This window comes from Piliocolobus tephrosceles, chromosome 20, assembly GCF_002776525.5.
Source record: "Piliocolobus tephrosceles isolate RC106 chromosome 20, ASM277652v3, whole genome shotgun sequence".
NCBI lineage: Eukaryota > Metazoa > Chordata > Mammalia > Primates > Cercopithecidae > Piliocolobus > Piliocolobus tephrosceles.
The window spans coordinates 9,455,427-9,474,411 of record NC_045453.1 but is presented as its reverse complement, the minus strand read 5'-3'; the positions used below and the strand labels follow the sequence as shown (position 1 = coordinate 9,474,411).

At 50.0% G+C, this 18,985-nt stretch overlaps 2 protein-coding genes and 1 long non-coding RNA gene across 5 annotated transcripts in view; 2 read left to right on the top strand and 1 right to left on the bottom strand.

Annotated features, from left to right (window-relative positions):
• Positions 1-7,178, top strand: part of SLA2 (Src like adaptor 2) — a 33,118-nt gene extending 25,940 nt beyond the window's left edge. The window contains exons 6-8 of the mRNA XM_026455274.2: positions 4,339-4,488; positions 5,265-5,397; positions 5,711-7,178. Coding sequence (XP_026311059.1) covers positions 4,339-4,488; positions 5,265-5,397; positions 5,711-5,831 — 404 coding nt within the window. The 3' untranslated portion in view covers positions 5,832-7,178. The remainder of the gene's footprint in view (positions 1-4,338; positions 4,489-5,264; positions 5,398-5,710) is intronic.
• On the bottom strand, positions 7,140-14,280 carry RAB5IF (RAB5 interacting factor). 2 transcript variants are annotated; one of them, XM_023220579.1, is made up of 4 exons: positions 13,882-14,280; positions 12,411-12,514; positions 10,577-10,706; positions 7,140-7,682 (listed from the first exon to the last, which is right to left on the bottom strand). In XM_023220579.1, the coding sequence occupies exons 1-4, from the start codon at positions 13,993-13,995 to the stop codon at positions 7,641-7,643; spliced, it is 390 nt and encodes a 129-aa protein (XP_023076347.1). In that variant the 5' UTR covers positions 13,996-14,280; the 3' UTR covers positions 7,140-7,640. The 2 variants fall into 2 exon arrangements, with proteins under 2 accessions (XP_023076347.1, XP_023076348.1); XM_023220580.1 differs by lacking the exon at positions 10,577-10,706.
• Positions 14,281-14,856: 576 nt separating this feature from the next.
• The window catches only part of LOC116418556, a 128,887-nt gene continuing 124,758 nt past the window's right edge, over positions 14,857-18,985 (top strand). For both annotated transcript variants that reach the window (XR_004228644.1, XR_004228645.1), the window contains exons 1-2: positions 14,857-15,338; positions 18,322-18,405. This is a non-coding gene — a long non-coding RNA (uncharacterized LOC116418556). The remainder of the gene's footprint in view (positions 15,339-18,321; positions 18,406-18,985) is intronic.

Here is an 18,985-nt window from a genome sequence, read left to right as displayed (position 1 = left end):
TGCTGCCGCCACCTCCACCCCATCACCTCCTCCGTAACTACCTCTGCCGCCACCTCCACCACCACAGCCTTCTCTTCCACCAAAGTTTCCACCACGGTCAAAATTACCTCTACCACCTCCAAGTTTCCTCTGTGACCTATAAAATTGCCAGGTCCACCTCCACGACCACTTTGCCATACAGCAGACTACATCTCTTGTTTAGTAAGGACCTTTTTCACTTCACAATTATGCCAATTAACAGTGTAGTATTTCTGGCTGGGTGCAGTGGCTCAAACAATAGGGATATAGAAGACTTGAATAATGCAATCAACCAATTTGATTTGACATAAAACGTGGCACTGTAATCCCAACACTTTGGGAGGCCTAGGCGGGCAGATCATGAGGTCAGGAGTTCAAGACCAGCCTGAGCAACACAGTGAAACCCCATCTCTACTAAAAATGCAAAAATTAGCTGGGCGTGGTGGTAGGCGCCTGTAATCCCAGCTACTCAGGAGGCTGAGGCAGGAGAATCCCTTGAACCTGGGAGGCAGAGGGTGCAGTAAACCTAGATTGCACCACTGCACTCCAGCCTGGTCGACAGTCCGAGACTCTGTCTCAAAGAAAAAAAAAAAGTGATATTTCCGAACAGTTTTATCAACTGTATCTTGATTATCCAAAGTTACAAAAGCAAATCCTTTTTTCCACTCTGCCTGTCTTCCATAACTTCTATGGTTTTAATCTTGCCATACTTTTCAAAGGTCTCTCAAATTATATTCTTCTATATCTTCTTTATTTTATCTATTTTTTTTGAGACGGAGTCTCACTCTGTTGCCCAAGCTGGAGTGCAGTGGCGAGGTCTTGGCTCTCTGCAACTTCTGCCTCCCAGGTTCAAATGATTCTCCTGCCTCAGCTTCTGAGTAGCTGGGATTACAGGCGCCCACCACCACGCCCAGCTAATTTTTGTATTTTTAGTAGAGACGGGGTTTCACCGTGTTAGTCAGGCTGGTCTTGAACTCTTTTTTTTTTTTTTTTTGAGATGGAGTCTAGCTCTGTTGCCCAGGCTGGAGTGCAGTGGCGCGATCTCGGCTCACTGCAAACTCCGCCTCCCAGGTTCACGCCATTCTCCTGCCTCAGCCTCCCGAGTAGCTGGGACTACAGGCGCCTGCCATCTCGCCCGGCTAGTTTTTTGTATTTTTTAGTAGAGACGGGGTTTCACCGTGTAGATCAGGATGGTCTCGATCTCCTGACCTCGTGATCCACCCGTCTCGGCCTCCCAAAGTGCTGGGATTACAGGCTTGAGCCACCGCGCCCGGCCGGTCTTGAACTCTTGATCTCGTGATTTGCCCGCCTCAGCCTCCCAAAGTACTCGGATTACAGGCATGAGCCACCACGCCCAGCCTTGTTTTTATTTATTTTTTATTGAGGTGGAATCTCGCTCTGTCTCCCAGACTGGAGTGCAGTGGCATGATCTTGGCTCACTGCAACCTCCCGCTCCCAGGTTCAAGAATAAGCCATTGTAGCTTACTTATGGTTGTCTGAATACTTTTTTCCATCTTTTTACTTTTAGCCTTTAATTTTTTTTTTTTGATACAGGGTCTCACTCTGTCATCCAGACTGGATGACACAATCTTGGCTTACTGCGACCTTTGCCTCCCGGGCTCAAGTGATCCCCCTGCCTCAGCCTTCTGAGTAGCTGGGACTACAGGTTTGAGCCACTCTGCCTGCCTGGCCTTGTTTTTATTTTATTTATTTTATTATTTTTATTTATTTATTTATTTTGAGACGGAGTCTTGCTCTCTCACCCAGGCTGGAGTGCAGTGGCATGATTCTGGCTCACTGCAAGCTCCGCCTCCTGGGTTCACACCATTCTCCTGCCTTAACCTCCCAGCAGCTGGGACTACAGGTGCCCACCACCACGCCCGGCTAATTTTTTGAATTTTTAGTGGAGATGGGGTTTCACCGTGTTAGCCAGGATGGTCTCGCTCTCCTGACCTTGTGATCCGCCCACCTCAGCCTCCCGAAGTGCTGGGATTACAGGCATGAGCCACTGCACCCGGCCTTTTTTTTTTTTTTAATTGAGAGGGAGTCTTGCTGTGTTGCCCAGGCTGGAGTGCAGTGGTGCAATCTTGGCTCACTGCAACCTCTGTCTCCTGGGTTCAAGCAATTCTCCTGCCTCAGCCTCCCAAGTAACTGGGACTACAGGTGCACGCCACCACACCTGGCTAATTTTTTTTTTTTTTTTTTTTTTTGTATTTTTAGTAGAGACATGGTTTCGCCATCTTGACCAGGCTGTTCTCAAACTCCTGACCTCAGGTGATCTGCCCACCTCGACCTCCCAAAGTGTTGGGATTACAGGCGTGAACCACCATGCCTGTCACTGGCCTTGGTTTGTTTGTTTGTTTATTTATTTATTTGAGATGGAGTCTTGCTCTGTTGCCAAGGCTGGAGTGCAGTGGCACAATCTCAGCTCACTGCAACCTCCACCTCCTGGGTTCAAGTGATTCTCCTGCCTCAGCCTTCCGAGTAGTTGGGACTACAGGTGTGTGCCACCACACCCAGCTATCTTTGGTATTTTAGTAGAGACGGGGTTCATCACGTTGGCCAGGCTGGTCTCGAACTGAGATTACTGGGGTGAGCCACTGTGCCCAGCCTGTTTCAATATTTTAAATGTGCTTATATGGCCAGGCACAGTGGCTCATGCCTGTAATCCCAGCTACTCAGGAGGCTGAGGCAGTAGGATTGTTTGAGCCCGGGTGCCGTCATCATGCCACTGCACGCCATCCGGGCAAGAGAGCGAGAGCATGGCTCTAAAAATAAATTAAAATCTGGCTGGGCGCAGTGGCTCACACCTGTAATCTCGAGGCAGGTGGATCACAAGGTCAGGAGTTCCAGACCAGCCTGGCAAATATGGTGAAACCCCATCTCTACTAAAAATACAAAAAATTAGCCAGGCATGGTGGTGGGCGCCTGTAGTCCCAGCTACTCGGGAGGCTGAGGCAGGAGAATCGCTTCAACCTGGGAGGCAGAGGTTGCAGTGAGCCGAGATTGCGCCACTGCACTCCAGCCTGGGCGACAGAAGGAGACTTTTGTCTACACACACACACACACACAAAATGAAAAAATGAAACATGCAAAACTGGCAAAACTCTGTCACATGCATCAGTGTATGTAATGTATACATATAGGTTAAGGAGCAGTAATAAAACTGACATCCATGTGCCTACTTGCCAGCTGAAATTACCTAACAAGCCCTTCGTAGCCCCCTCTCATGCTGCACTGTGTTAATCATACAGTTGCTTTTCTTCAGAGCTTTGCCGTGTGTGCCTGTGCAACATATAATGTCAGTTGGCTGTCTTTGAACTTTAAATAGAATCAGGCTGAATGTATGCTCTGTAATGTTTTTCTGCTTATTTCCAAGATTTCCTTATGCCTATATAAGTAGCAGTTATTAATTTTAACTGCTGTATAGTACTACACTCTATAATCCATAGTTCTACTCTTGAGCACAAATGGGTTGTTGGCAGTTTTTGACTTTTGTTTTGTTTTGTTTTGAGATGGAGTCTCCCTCTGTCGCCCAGGCTGGAATGCAGTGGTGTGATCTCGGCTCGCTGCAAGCTCCGCCTCCCGGGTTCATGCCATTCTCCTGCTTCATCCTCCTGAGTAGCTGGGACTACAGGCGCCCGCCACCACGCCCGGATAATTTTTTGTATTTTTTCATAGAGACGGGGTTTCATCGTGTTAGCCAGGATGGTCTCAATCTCCTGACCTTGTGATCCGCCCGCCTCGGCCTCCCTAAGTGCTGGGATTACAGGCGTGAGCCACCACACCTGGCCCGTTTTTGACTTTTACAAACAATGCTGCTGTGCATATTCTTACCTGTGTGCTTCTGAGGTAATGTGCCTGGGTAGAACTGCTGGGTTGTAAGGTACGTCCATGTTCAGCTCATCTAGTTAATGCCAAACTATTTCCAAGATGGCTTGTACTAATTTCTCTTCCAACAGCAGGGTGGGAGGTCCTACTTCTCCACTTCCTTGCCAGCATCTTGATAGTGTTTTTGCATCCTAACCCATCTGCCACCTGAGTCTTTGTAAGAACAGCCAACGCTGAATGTTCATTCACACGGTGCCAGACCCTGAACTGAGGGCTCTGTGTGTGATTTGATTTCACCTTCACAAGACCCCCATCTATTATGAACATGTTATTGATGCCCGAGAGAGCAAGTCTTTGTCCTGCTTCTGCCCAAGACACTTCCCTTCTGCCGGGGCCCCATGGCCATGTTGCCTATCTTCGTTTCCCAACTGGGGTGGGGCTGAGTCCCAGCAGGGCCTCAGCGCCACCCCTGGACCCCTTTCTCCTCAGGCTCTTACTCCCTGTCAGTCCGCCTCAGCCGCCCTGCATCCTGGGACCGAATCAGACACTACAGGATCCAGCGCCTTGACAATGGCTGGCTGTACATCTCACCGCGCCTCACCTTCCCCTCACTCCAGGCCCTGGTGGACCATTACTCTGGTATGGCCTTTCCCTGCCCCCAGGAGTAGGCTGGGATAGTCTGCAGGGAGGAGCAGGCAGTGGTGTCCTCGGATATTTTACCTGCTATGGAGTCTTCAGACCGACAGAAGAGAGGCCTCCCCTATTTTCACACCAGTCCCCATGCCAAGAAATGCAGGCTGAGAGCCTTGTCTTCACCTCGTGCCCTAGCAGAAAAGCCACATACCTCCTGTGTAGGCTCAGGTCAGTACCTTGCCTACCACTGTGGTTCTGATTCAAAGCCCCTGGCAGCAGGTGGAGTTCTCTCCACAGGAACTGGATCCAGAGCTGCTGCTGTGTGGGATTCAATCCTGACTCTCCTTAGTACTTCCTGATGCCGGTCCTTCAACAGACACTGGAAGATGCAGTCACTGGGCACAGCGTCAGGGGCAGAGAGGGAAGAGCACTCTTGTGAAAGCTCAGGGGTTTTCTGCAGGTCACTCCATGCGGGAGTGGACAGTAGCAGACTGAGCATTCCTTCGCTTTCTTCTTCCCAAAGCAATTTCCTAACCGGAAACTTGAGCTCAAGAGGTCCATGAACTCACCCTAAATCATACAGTGATTGTCTCCCAAAAGTTAGCCCAGAAAGACCTTCGACTGCATCTGTCTCCATGAAACCAACAGCTTGGGGCTCATGTCCTGTCACTCTTTTGTAACCATGCCCCCTCCTGCCAAGTGTGGAGGGCTGTCAGGATGAGGGCTGTTGGGGAGAAGGAGGGTGGAGTCGGCCATGTCAGAGATGGAGGTCTCTTCCTCAGAGCTGGCGGATGACATCTGCTGCCTCCTCAAGGAGCCCTGTGTCCTGCAGAGGGCTGGCCCGCTCCCTAGCAAGGATATACCCCTACCTGTGACTGTACAGAGGACACCACTCAACTGGAAAGAGCTGGACAGGTAAAGTCGGGGACTCCTGGAAACATGAAAGCAGGACCAAGAGTTAGGACTCACCCCTGGGAACCACAACCCGAATGTACCTGTCACACTCAGGGACACCTGGCAGCTGAAGCCAGGGCACACTGACTCAACTCCTGGAGCACAGCCCAGGCTCGGCAGGTGGGGCTGGGGAAGCTGATCTGATAGGGAACAGGGGAGCCCCATGAGGTCCTCATCAGGAGTGAGGGGTTTTGAGAACAGTGCATTTTTGTGTGTAGTGAGTGCAGGGAGGAGGAATAGGCTCCTTGACCCAATTCTCTTCCTTTGTCCACAGCTCCCTCCTGTTTTCTGAAGTTGCCACAGGGGAGGAGTCTCTTCTCAGTGAGGGTCTCCGGGAGTCCCTCAGCTCCTACATCAGCCTGAATGAGGAGGCTGTCTCTTTGGATGATGCCTAGGCCCAAAAGAGAGGCCGAAAGGGAAACCAAGACTGCACACCTAGAACCCCAATTCAGCCCAGCCACCTGAACACCCCAGAGGCGAGGCTGTGCACTCAGTGAGGGAGGACTGGGACACAGAGGTGCATCCAGGGTCCCACCTACACCCTTGCTCTTTCCTCTCTTGGCCCTAAGAAGTCACCTACCTCCTCCCAGTGCCATGATCCCACCTGCGACCTCTAGTCCAAATGCAGAGAAGCTGGGACCAGGGCCAGGGTTCCAAAAAGAGAGTAAGCCTCCTGGGGGTCTGACCTAGTCAGTTCTTGAGTTTGTTTCCAGTACCATCTGGATGCCCTGCCTGCTGAGCCCCGTTCTACATCCTCCCGTTAACCAGGCCCCACCCACAAGGTAGAAACAACCCCTAGCTTCTGTGAGAAAATCATTTTCAGGAAATTTACAAGTCTCGTTGAGACCACCACCGTACCTCAGAAGATAGGACTGTGGCCTAGAAGGGAAAGGAAAACTGAGATGATGTCTTACCATAGCAGCAGGTCGTAGGTGCTCCAGCCTCTACGTGACCTCCAGAGCAAAGAGAAAGACTTCTGACAGTCTAAGTCCTCAAAATGTCCCCCATTGAGGACAACAGCCCCAGCTCTTTTTTTTCTGAGATGGAGTCTTGCTCTGTTGCCCAGGCTGGAGTGCAATGGTGTGATCTCAGCGCAGTGCAACCTCCATCTCCTGGATTCAAACAATTCTCCTGCCTCAGCCTCCAGAGTAGCTGGGATTACAGGTGCACACCACTATGCCTGGCTAATTTTTTTGTATTTTTAATAGAGATGGGGTTTCACCATGTTGTCCAGGCTGGTTTCGAACTCCTGACCTCAGGTGATCCACCCACCTTGGCCTCCCAAAGTGCTGGAATTACAGGTGTAAGCGACCGCACCCAGCCTAGCTTTCAGATCTCTATTTCATTTTATGGCTTACCATTCCCTAGCACACTGGCCTTGCCATCTTGTGGCCAAATACAAAATAACACCTCTTAAGTCTAGCACACTGCAGTGAGGCCAGGCACCTCAGTGCTGGGCAGGGGCATCAGAAGGTGCTAAGCCCTCTCTCCACAATGCCAAGACTGAGGCCACAGCCTACACCAAATCCAGCCCTTGATTTCCCTGCTGCCCCCATAAAGAGAAAGAGGTCTGCTGGATCTGCTAAGGGAGCACGGAGAGGAAGAAAGAGGGATAGGGGTGGGAGGTACCACCTCGAGTGTTCCTACTGGGTTCCCAAGCTACAGGTGGGGTGGGAAAGGCTTTATTAGGTATCATCAACAGGTTCTCAATTAAAGATTTGATTTATTCAAGTATCTGAAAACATTCTACAATGGAAACTTATTAGATGCTGCCTGTACTGTGCTATGGACCACACACATACAGTCATGCTGTTTCAGAAGACTTGAAATGCCACTGATAGTTTAAAAACTGTACACCTGATGGAGAATCGAGGAAGACAATTTAATGTTTCATCTGAATCCAGAGGCGCATCAAATTAAATGACAGCTCCACTTGGCAAACAGCTGTTACTTGACGGTATCCAAGAAGAAATGGTTGGTGACGGATAAATTCAGAAATGCTTCTCCAAAGGTGGGTGGTTTTTAAAAAGTTTCAGGTCACAACCCTTGCAGAAAACACTGATGCCCAACACACTGATTCGCAGTCCAGGAAACAGGGGTCTTCCAAGTTCCAAGGGGCTGGGGTTCCCCAACGATCAAGTTCCTGTGCTGTAATCAAGAGGGTCCTTTGGACTGGGTAGGGATCAGCTGGGAGCTGTACACCATCAGTCATAATGAATGGCAGTGTAAAAGATGATCCAGATGACCTAGTGAGGAGACAAGCACTGTTCATAGGTCACCTGGGTTAACACAGGCCCTGATTCCACAAAACAAAAATGCCAGATGAGAATGTAAACACGGGGCACTCTCCCGGGGCTATCCATTGCACAATCGGCTTGGGGAGTCTAAGTTAAAATTTCACTGAAATTGCCGGGCACGGTGGCTCAAGCCTGTAATCCCAGCAATTTGGGAGGCCGAGACGGGCGGATCACGAGGTCAGGAGATCGAGACCATCCTGGCTAACACGGTGAAACCCCGTCTCTACTAAAAACTACAAAAATCTAGCCGGGCGAGGTGGCGGGCACCTGTAGTCCCAGCTACTCGGGAGGCTGAGGCAGGAGAATGGCATAAACCCGGGAGGCGGATGAGCTGAGATCTGGCCACTGCACTCCAGCCCGGGCGATAGAGCGAGACTCCGTCTCAAAAAAAAAAAAAAAAAAAAAAAAATTTCACTGAAATCACACTGTTACTAACAGAGCCCGGGACTGCCCACCTGCACTTGCAAAGGAACTCCTGATAAGCTCCTCCCCTACCAAATGGCAACCCCAGGCCCAGGGAATTGAGATACAGAGGTGGAAATGATTCAAGTAAAGCATACTACCCTGCTAGCAGGTGCTGCAACTACCAGTGTGAAAATACCATCATAATTTGTCAGCTGCATATCAAAGCAGGGATTCTCAAACCTTGGCTACCCATTGTAATCTCCTGGTTCTTTAAAAAACATATAGATGCCCCAGCAATACCTCTCAGAAGATTTTATTGGTTTGGATTAGAGTCTGGACACATAAGGTTTTTTTTTTTTTTTTTTTTTTTTTTTTGAATCCTGCTGGGACTCAACAGGTACACACCACCAGTCCTGGCTATTTTTTTTCCCCCTGTAGAGATGGGTTTCACCATATTGCCCAGGCTGGTCTCAAACTCCTGGACTCAAGCAGTCTGCCTGCCTCAGCCTCCTATAGTGCTGTAATTACAGGCATGAGCCACCATGCCAGGCCATGAGTATAATTTTTAAAAAAACGGGCCGGGCGCAGTGGCTCAAGCCTGTAATCCCAGCACTTTGGGAGGCCGAGACAGGCGGATCACAAGGTCAGATCAAGACCATCCTGGCTAACACGGTGAAACCCCGTCTCTATTAAAAAAAAATACAAAAAACTAGCTGGGAGAGGTGGCGGGCGCCTGTAGTCCCAGCTACTCGGGAGGCTGAGGCAGGAGAATGGCGTAAACCCGGGAGGCGGAGCTTGCAGCTAGCTGAGATCCGGCCACTATACTCCAGCCTGGGCGACAGAGCAAGACTCTGTCTCAAAAAAAAATGGGCTGGGCGTGGTGGCTCACGCCTGTAATCCCAGTACTTTGGGAGGCGGAAGCAGGCAGATCACTTGAGGTCAGAAGTTTGAGACCAGCCTGGCCAACATAATGAAACCCCATTTCTACTTAAAAACACAAAAACTATCCAGGCATGGTGGCTCACGCCTGTAGTCCCAACTACTGGGGAGACTGAGGTGGAAGGATCACTTGAGCCCAGGAGGCGGAGTCTGCAGTAAGCCAAGATTGTGCCACTGGCCACTGCACTCCAGCCTGGGTGAAAGGGTGAGACCCTGTGTCAAAAAAAATAATAGTATACAGTTCAGAAGTTTTCTGTATGGGCACAGGTGTGCAAACATCACCACTGATTTCAAAACATTACTCCAGAAAGAGCCTGTTTCCTTTATCAGCTACTCTCCCTCCCCTCCTCCCAGCCACTGGCAAGCACTAATATACTTTTTGCCTCAATGGATTTGCTCACTGGGAGATTTTGCATATAGAATCACACAATATGTGGTCTTTTGTGTCTGGATTCTTCCACTTAGCATGATGTTTCAAGGTTCATCCATGTTATACAGCATGTATCGGTACTTCATTCCTTTTTTTTTTTTTTTTTTTGAGATAGTCTTGCTCTGTCTCCCAGGCTGGAGTGCAGTTGCCGGATCTCAGCTCACTGCAAGCTCCGCCTCCCGGGTTCACACCATTCTCCTGTCTCAGCCTCCCCAGTAGCTGGGACTACGGGCACCCACCACCATGCCCGGCTAATTTTTTTAGTAGAGACAGGGTTTCACCTTGTTAGCCACGATAGTCTCAATCTCCTGACCTTGTGATCCACTCGCCTCAGCCTCCCAAAGTGCTGAGATTACAGGTGTGAGCCACCGTGCCCGGCCACTTCATTCCTTTTTAAGACCAAATAACATTCTACTGTATGGATATATATTATCCTATCCATTCATCAAGTGATGGTCATTTGGATTGTTTGTACGTTTTAGTTATCATGAAAAATATTTCCTAGTTTATTTTTGGAGGTGGAGTTTCCCTCTTGTTGCCCAGGCTGGAATGCGATGGTGTGATTTCAGCTTGCTGCAACCTCTGCCTCCCAGGTTCAAGTGATTCTCATGCCTTGGCCTCCCAAGTAGCTGGGATTACAGGTGCCCGCCACCACGCCCAACTAATTTTTTGTATTTTTAGTAGAGATGGGATTTCACCATGTTGGCCAGGCTGATTTTGAACTCCTGACCTCAGGTAATCTGCCTGCCCTGGCCTCCCAAAATGCTGAGATTACAGACCTGAGCCACCGTGCTCAGCCCTCCTAGTTTCTAATATGTAGCCAGGGTTGAGAATCAGATGTAGAAGCTGACGATGGGCCCTGGATTTACACGTTACAGGGGACTGTACAGTATTTCAGACCACATCTTCTGGGATGTGGCTCAACACAGGCCATGGCCCTAAGCCTCAGAAGCCTTTAGAAAAACAGCACCCTGTTCACATAGTGTAACTCAATCAGTGGGGTCCCCTCCTGTAAGTGACACCTCATGAAATGAACAGTACCTGTTGTAAAACTATCAGCTACACATACCATGAACAAGGCAAAAGAGGTCATAAACCCTTCTTTCGTGAGCTCCCACGTGCCGCCATATTCTTCCTCATCAATCTGTAGATAATTGCTGAAGTAGAGGTACAGGACTCCTGCATTGATCAGGCAGAATCTAGAGCAAGAGAGAACAAGTACCAAACATAAACTGTAAGATTAGAAGACTCAGAACTTGGGGCCGGGCATGGTGGCTCACGCCTGTTATCCCAGCACTTTGGGAGGCTGAGGTAGGTGGATCACTTGTGGTCAGGAGTTCGAGAACAGCCTGGCCAACAGGATGAAACCCTGTCTCTATTAAAAATACAAAAACTAGCAGGGCATTGTGGTGGGCACCTGTAATCCCAGGTGTTCAGGAGGCTGAGGCAGGAGAACTGCTTGAACCCAGAGGCAGAGAGGTTGCAGTGAGCCAAAATTATTCCACTGCACTCCAGCCTGGGCAACCGTGAAACTCCATATACAAGTATATAGTGTGTGTGTGTGTATTATATAGTTCTCCAAAGCCCCTTGAAGTAAGACAGAATGGCTGCTGAGCTGTCCCAAACAGGACCTGACATGGGCCTCCAGGTAGCTCCAGCTAGGGGGAGGCTATGGGAGAAACCCACGTGAAGCTGCTGCTTCAGCCTAGTTGAGCAGGCAAGAGCATACCCCGTACAACTCCCCGTGGGAGACCATTTCTGGATGTCCACTGTCTGTTACTGCTACGAGATGCAGATGTGAAGATGACTGTTCCTGCTCTCAGCTCACCATCAATTACGGGGCTAGGAACAGCAATGAGCTAGGCACGGTGGCTCACACCTGTAATCCCAGCACTTTGGGAGGCCAAGGTAGGCGGATCACCTGAGGTCAGGAGTTAAAGACCAGCCCAGCCAACATGGCGAAACCGTCTCTACTAAAAATACAAAAAAAATAAGCCGGGCATGTTGGTGGGCACCTGTAGTCCCAGCTACTTGGGAGTCTGAGGCAGGAGAATTGCTTGAACCTGAGAGGTGGAAGTTGCAGTGAGCCGAGATCATGCCAGTGCACTCCTGCCTAGGCGCCAGAGCAAGACTCCGTCAAAAAAAAAAAAAAAAAAAAAAAAGAGGGACCTATGCCAGACATTTTGACTCATGCCTGTAATCCCAACACTTTGAGAGGCCAAGGAAGGAGGATCACTTGAGCCCAGGAGTTCAAGACCAGCCTGGGCAATGTAGAGAAACCTTGTCTCTACAAAATTTTTAAAAATCAGCCAAGTGTTGTGGCTCATGCCTGTAGTTCCAGTTACCTAGGAGGCTGAGGCAGGAAAATCATTTGAGTCCAGGAGGTCAAGGCTGCAGTCAGCCGTGATGGTGCCACTGTGCTCCCACCTGGACGATAAAGTGGGGCCCTATCTCCAAAAAACAAAATGAAGGGACCTGAAATAATTTCTGCCAAAGCCAAGGTTTAGCACATTAAGGATAGCGCCAGGCACAAGGGAAATGGTCGTCAAATACAGAAGTTCCTACTTCCCAAACTTGCACGGGAACAAAGGTCACAGCAGAATTAGAGGGCATGCCACCAACAAGTAATGTGATAGCCTCTTGCAGGAGGTCACTTTAGACCCATGAATGAATGGACTGGCCCAGCCTTCAGGAAGGCAGGAAGGTAACCTGCCTGACCTGAGATGCTCCTGAGGAGTGGTGCATCAGACCCAGGAGTGCCACTGCAGGGCCGCTGCTTTGCTCTATTCATCACACACACACACACAGCTCCAGAGCAGCAATGGCCTTTCCTATAACAGGAAAAAAAAGCCTCTATTTAAAAAGGAATGATACCATGAAAATGTAAGATACCCAAGACTTACCCTGCTATTCCCAAGAAACCTCGTAATGGTAACACTCCCCAAATGACACCCAGGACCACAGCAATGATCTGTCGGAACCAGTAGATCACATCTAAAAATTCATCCTGTAGAAAAGACAGAAAATGCAAGAATTATCTGGGGGTGGATGCCACAGTACAGCCAGAGGGGGGAATATTAAACCTTTCTGCTAAACACATCCAGGAAATTTGTTTCCCCCAAAGGCAACGGTATGTGCTTCCTGCTTCACCTCTTACTTATACTAAAATGTGGCAGAAATGATACATTTAGACATCATTAAGCGATCACTTCCAGAATCTATGCTCTAAATTAAAATTCTAGAGCTGCATATATAATATGACCTGTAATGAAATGATTGTGATAGTAATCGTGCTACTGGCCGCACATATGGATTAGAAGCAAAAATGCGAGAGTCAGGTGCCAGCATATTTAAATTTCATGGAAGAACACAGAAGACGACTCAGGTTTCTGATCTGCCCTGAATTCCAGAAACCAGTCCTTATACAAGAAAAGAAAGAAATGACACAGCAGATTAGAGACTGCAGGTTTTGCAAGAGTTGGGCAGGGCTGGGGGCAGAGCAAGGGCACCTTCTGGAAGTGCCTCCCATCCCCCCTTACAGGAACTTCAGGAAGGAAAATCCCACTTCAGCAGCCCAGAAAACCAAAGAAATGACTGCAAATATAATACTGTTTCCAAACTACCTGGAATCAAGCAGTTTGTGATTACCCATTCCAGATCATGGAGCAGAGTTACGAAGCATCCTCCGAATGGGACGAGTAAGAACGTCCTGAAGTCCCAACCAATTCTCGAACGTATTTGGTGGCATTTCTCTACCCCGACACCTCACACTCACCCAGTGGGTGGTCTCAGTCTCCCCTCTTGACTCATGCTTATCAAAGTATTCGGTCCTTTTCATTCAACAGGCAACAACAGCTCAAGATTAGCGAGCCTCACTATGTGCAAACGGCTTTAACGCACCACAGTACCCCCACTTCAGAGCTACTCTGACTTAGATTCCGCAAGGAGAGCACCTGGCATGTAGAAAGCATTCTCAGTAGAAGTCTGTTAGTGTTAGTTTGTGCTAGTTAATTCGAAAGAGACAAGTAACTTACTCAAAACCCTACTGCACATAAAAGGCAGAGGGCGAATCGAATTCAGCTCCCTTTCCCCGTTCAGGCACAAGCCCTGCCCGCGGATGACAAAGCCTCTCCCCGCTCCTCGTCAATTCCGCATAACGAGGGGGCTTCAGCCTTAGGCCACCCTTCGGGGAGCTTCAAGCCCAGCTGTCCGCCCAGTGCCCGCCAAGTTTGTTCTGACACCCTTGGGCCACCCGCCCCACTGCCCTACTCGATAGCGCCGGAACGGGGGCGAGGGCAGGCCCAGGCCAGTCTTCCCGTTCCCCGAGTCCCAGCCGGCTCCTCGCGCCCGCGCCCTGTTCGGGCTCCACGGTACCTTGTCCTCCCAGGCCGCGTCGCTCCGCAGAACCTTGCTCCAGACGGAGACTTTGAGGGCCCCGTTAGCCAGCTGCGGCTGAGGCGGCTCCTCCTTCCGCCGCCCGCCGCTCATCCTCCCGTCGCGCCGCCCGGGCCGGGCCTGGGGCGCGCGGGCTGAGCCAAAGGGAGTCGGGGTCTAGGGTCGCGGGTCACGGGCGGGTCGGCTGCAGGCTAAGCGGTCCGGTCCTGCGGCGCGCTGCGGTTCCCCTCACCTCGCCAAGCTACCCGGCTCCGCTAGCTCTACAGAACAGGCGCCGCGAAGGGAGGGGCGGTATAGTGTCGTGCGACCTCTCGCCGACGTGCTCACGCAGCCAATCGGCAGCCACGCAGCCGTCCGCGTGAAAGAGCAACCATCGCCTTGGCGCAAGCGCGCTACTCGTGGCGGAAATGACGTCAGCCTCTGCCAGGCTCGCGGTACGGTGTGAGGGAAGGGACAATCTTGGTAGAACGGTGACATGGGCGCCAGGAGGCGCTGTGGAGACCGAGGAGGTAGGGGAAAACCGAGGCTGGACGTCAGCGTCGCCCAGTCGGCCACAGCTGCCCCTCGAGCAGCGAGTGGGGGAGGAGAGGCTCTACTTTTCCTTGCGACCTACACGCCGGCTGAGCCCAGACCTTGCTCCAGGGTAGCCCCAGGTTGCCCCGCAGGATTTAGCCCGTTTATTTTCTCCCCTAACCCTGCCAGTTCTGTAGGGCCTTGTTCAAGATGTTAACTCTTATGTTTTTTTTGTTTGTTTGTTTGTTTTTGTTTTTTTTTGAGACGGAGTCTTGCTCTGTTGCCTGGGCTGGAGTGCAGTGGCGGATCTCAGCTCACTGCAAGCTCCGCCTTCCGGGTCCACGCCATTCTCCTGCCTCAGCCTCCGGAGTAGCTGGGACTACAGGCGCCCGCCACATCGCCCGGCTAGTTTTTTTGTATTTTTAGTAGAGACGGGGTTTCACCGTGTTAGCCAGGATGGTCTCGATCTCCTGACCTCGTGATCCGCCCGTCTCGGCCTCCCAAAGTGCTGGGATTACAGGCTTGAGCCACTGCGCCCGGCCAACTCTTCTGTAATAACTAAGCATTTCATCTTGCTCAGCACACTCTTTTGGCACACGAGAGCCCTGAGACCCCAAAAGAGGAAATGAGTTTCTGAAGCCGTATAGCCATGTGGACCCAACCGGGGACTCCTGAGCGGCAAATACAAGACTTGGGTTAGGTGTCAGGATAGCTGAGTGTTCACATACAGCGTCCTCACCATGTGCTGCGTCAGTGCTTCACAAAAGGAGCTTCCAGAGCAGCAGCGGCCGCATCGCCTGGGAACTGGATAGGGCGGCAGGTTCTCGGCCCCCATTCCACACTTCTGACTCAGAACCCCTGTGGATGGGGCTCCTTCCGATGTTTGAACAAGCCCTCCAGGTGGTGCCAGGCGCACTGTGTTGGTAAGTCCAGAGACCAAGGCACATCCCTTCTGGACAGTGGATTTTTTTTTTGAGACGGCACGGTCTCCGCTCACTGCAACCTCCACCTCTCAGGTTCAAGCGATTCTCGTGCCTCAGCCTCCCACATAGCTGGGATTATAGGCGCCCGCCACCACGGTCCACTGATTTTTTTTGTATTTTAGTAGAGAGGGGGGTTTCACCATGTTACCCGGGCTGGTCTCGAACTCCTCAGCTCAGGCAATCCGCCCATCTTGGACTCCCAAAGTGCTAGGATTACAGGCATGAGCCACCTCACCCAGCCTCTGGACAGTGGATTTATAGAGGCAAGTAATGTATCTGGACCTGGGCGTGTCTGACTCCAAAATCTGTGCTCTTAACTGTTTAAAGCTTAAAGAGTATCAGAGGTCAGAGCATCTTTTGCATACCTATCAACATTCACCTATAATTCTTCACTTTTCGTGAGTAATAGAACCTCCTAGGGAGGCCAGGCGCAGTGGCTCACTCCTGTAATCCCAGTACTTTGGAAGGCCGAGGTGGGTGGATCACTTCAGGTCAGGAGTTCAAGACCAGCCTAGCCAACACGGTTGAAACCCTGTCAGTACTAAAAATACAAAAAAAAAATAGCCAGGTGTGGTGGTGGGGACCCGTAATCTCAGCTTCTCAGGAGGCTCGAGGCATGAGAATTGTCTGAACCTTGGAGGCGGAGGTTGCAGTGAGCCAAGATCACGCCATTGTACTCCAGCCTTGGCAACAGAGCAAGACTTGGTCTCAAAAACAACAAAAAACAAACAAAAAAAAGAACCTCCTAGAGAGCTTTTCCAGAATACCATAGCTGCTGTTTTCCACCCCAAGCCTACCCTGATGTTGTTTCAGTAGATTAAGTGGGGCTGGACCCCCAAGGTGAAACATACTGCGATCACATTACTGTCTGGAACTGGTGGAAGGGCCGCAGACGTTGTATGGGTGCACACCTTTTGTCCTAAGTTTCCCCATGGGTCTTGTTCTTTTCAGCCCTGCCTCTTTTCTGATCCAGTTTCCCTCCCATATGAAATGGTAAAGCTTAGCCAGTTGAAGGAAATCAAAATATTTTGCCCCAAAAAATGGCTCCCTCATATAATGACTATTTTAGTTTAGTTTCTGAGACAGGGTCTCGCTCTGTTGCCCATGCTCAAATGCAGTGGCATGATCAGGGCTCACTGCAGCTTTGATCTCCTGGGCTCAGACTATCTTCCCACCTCAGCTTCCCAAGTAGCTGGAGCTACAGGCACAGGCACATGCCACCACACCTGGCTAAGTTTATTTATTTATTTATTTTGATTATTATTATTATTTTTTGAGACAGAGTCTCACTCTGTCGCCCAAGCTGGAGTGCAGTGGCATGATCTCAGCTCACTGCAACCTCCGCCTCCCAGGTTCAACCAGTTCTATTGACTCAGTCTCCCCAGAAGCTGGGATTACAGGTGCGTGCCACCACACCTGGCTAATTTTTGTATTTTTCAGTAGAGATGGGGTTTTGCCATCTTGTCCAGGCTGGTCTCAAAATTCCTGACCTCAAGTGATCTGCCTGCTTTGGCCTCCCAAAGGGCTGGGATTACAGGCATTAGCCACCATGCCCTGCCATGTTTTTTCTTTTTTCTTTTTTTTTTTTAAATTTTCTGTAGAGACAGGGTCTCACTATGTTGCCTAGGCTGGTCTTGAACTCCTGGGCTCAAGCAATCCTCCCATCTCAGCCTCCTAGTGTGTTGGGATTACAGGTATGAGCCACTGTGCCTACCATAATGAATATCTGAAATTGAAAACCTTTAGAGATCGAGGGCTGGAAGAGACTTTTCCCCTATCTACATAAAGATATGACTGACCCGGCCGGGCGCGGTGGCTCAAGCTTGTAGTCCCAGCACTTTGGGAGGCCGAGATGGGCGGATCACGAGGTCAGGAGATCGAGACCATCCTGGCTAATACGGTGAAACCCCGTCTCCAACAGAAAATACAAAAAACTAGCCGGGTGAGGTGGCGGGCGCCTGTAGTCCCAGCTACTCGGGACTCGGGAGGCTGAGACAGGAGAATGGCGTGAACCCGAAAGGCGGAGCTTGCAGTGAGCTGAGATCCGGCCACTGCACTCCAGCCTGGGCAGCAGAGCAAGACTCCGTCTCAAAAAAAAAAAAAAAAAACATATGACTGACCCACCAAGGAGAAGAGTTCTTGTTCCTTTCCCTGTTATCTCACTTTCTATTGCAGAAGATAAGACAGTGTAACCACATCAGAACAGATCCTTTTTCAAGGTAGTGACTGTCTCCAAAAATAATTTAAATTCCAAAGATAACTATTTACAAGTTAACTTCTGTTTCTCATCCAATCATTCTTCCTAATAATCATTTGTTGTCCCTCAATAAAATTCCTGTGCTCCCCCTTCCCATAACCTGTTCTACCAGGATCCAAGTCCCCATTCTTTTTGTAACCTCAAGATAGTACAGAAACTTGTGTACCTGGCTGGGTGCAGTGGCTCACACCTGTAATGCCAGCACTTTGGGAGGCCGAGGCAGGTGGATCACCTGAGGTTAGGAGTTCGAGACCAGCCTGACCAACATGGAGAAACCCCATCTCTACTAAACTTACAAAAAATTAGCCAAACATGGTGGCGTGCACCTGTAATCCCAGCTACTCAGGAGGCTGAGGCAGGAGAATCGCTTGAACCTGGGAGACGGAGGTTGCAGTGAGCCAAGATTGTGCCATTGCACTCCAACTTGGGCAACAAGAGCAAAACTCCGTCTAAAAAAAAGAGGCTTCTGTACCTTACTGGGGAGTTGGGGAGCTGGGTCTTCATTCTGAAGACTCCTGTGTATATGTGTCAAATCAAATTGTATGCCTTTTCTCCTGGTAATCAATCTGCCTCATATTACTGATTTTCAGGGAAACTTCAGGGGGCCAAGAGCTTCCAAACTGACTTGTTTGGAAGTGTACCATTGTTACAAAACCTCTTTTACAGACTCCCTGCTAGCATGTAGTTCAGAAGACAAACTAATGAATCTGTCATGGAACGAAGGAAGAATGACTAGCCTTTGGCCTAAAGGTAAGTTTTCACTCTGCCAGGTCTCCTCCTGGTGAAGATATATAATGGGGAACCTGATCTGGGGGGATTAGGGAAGGCTAAACTCTGAAGGAAGAGATTAGAAGGAAAAGAGGGAGGTGAAGGTGGGAGAGAACATTCAGGGAAATGAAACCGTGTGGGCTAATGGTAAGGAATGAAGCCACCAGAGGGGAAGCACGGGAAAATCATGCCGAAGAGCTTCTTATCCCAGGGGTAGGGGAAGCCATCAGGTTTGCATCTTAGAAGGATCATGCTTGCTGCTATTTGGGGGACTGGATCAGAATGGGGGACTAGTTAAAAGTCTACTAAAGTCATTTAGGTGAGAGTTGGTGAGGGCACTGAAGATGCAGAAAACTGGACTCAAAAGTTCTTTTTGTTGTTGTTGTTTGAGAAAGAGTCTCATTCTTGTTGCCCAAGCTGGAGTGCAGTGGCATGATCTCGGCTCACTGCAACCTCCACCTCCCAGGTTCCAGTGATTCTCCTGCCTCAGCCTCCTGAGTAGCTGGAATTACAGGCGCCCACCACCACATCTGGGTAATTTTTTTTTGTATTTTTAGTAGAG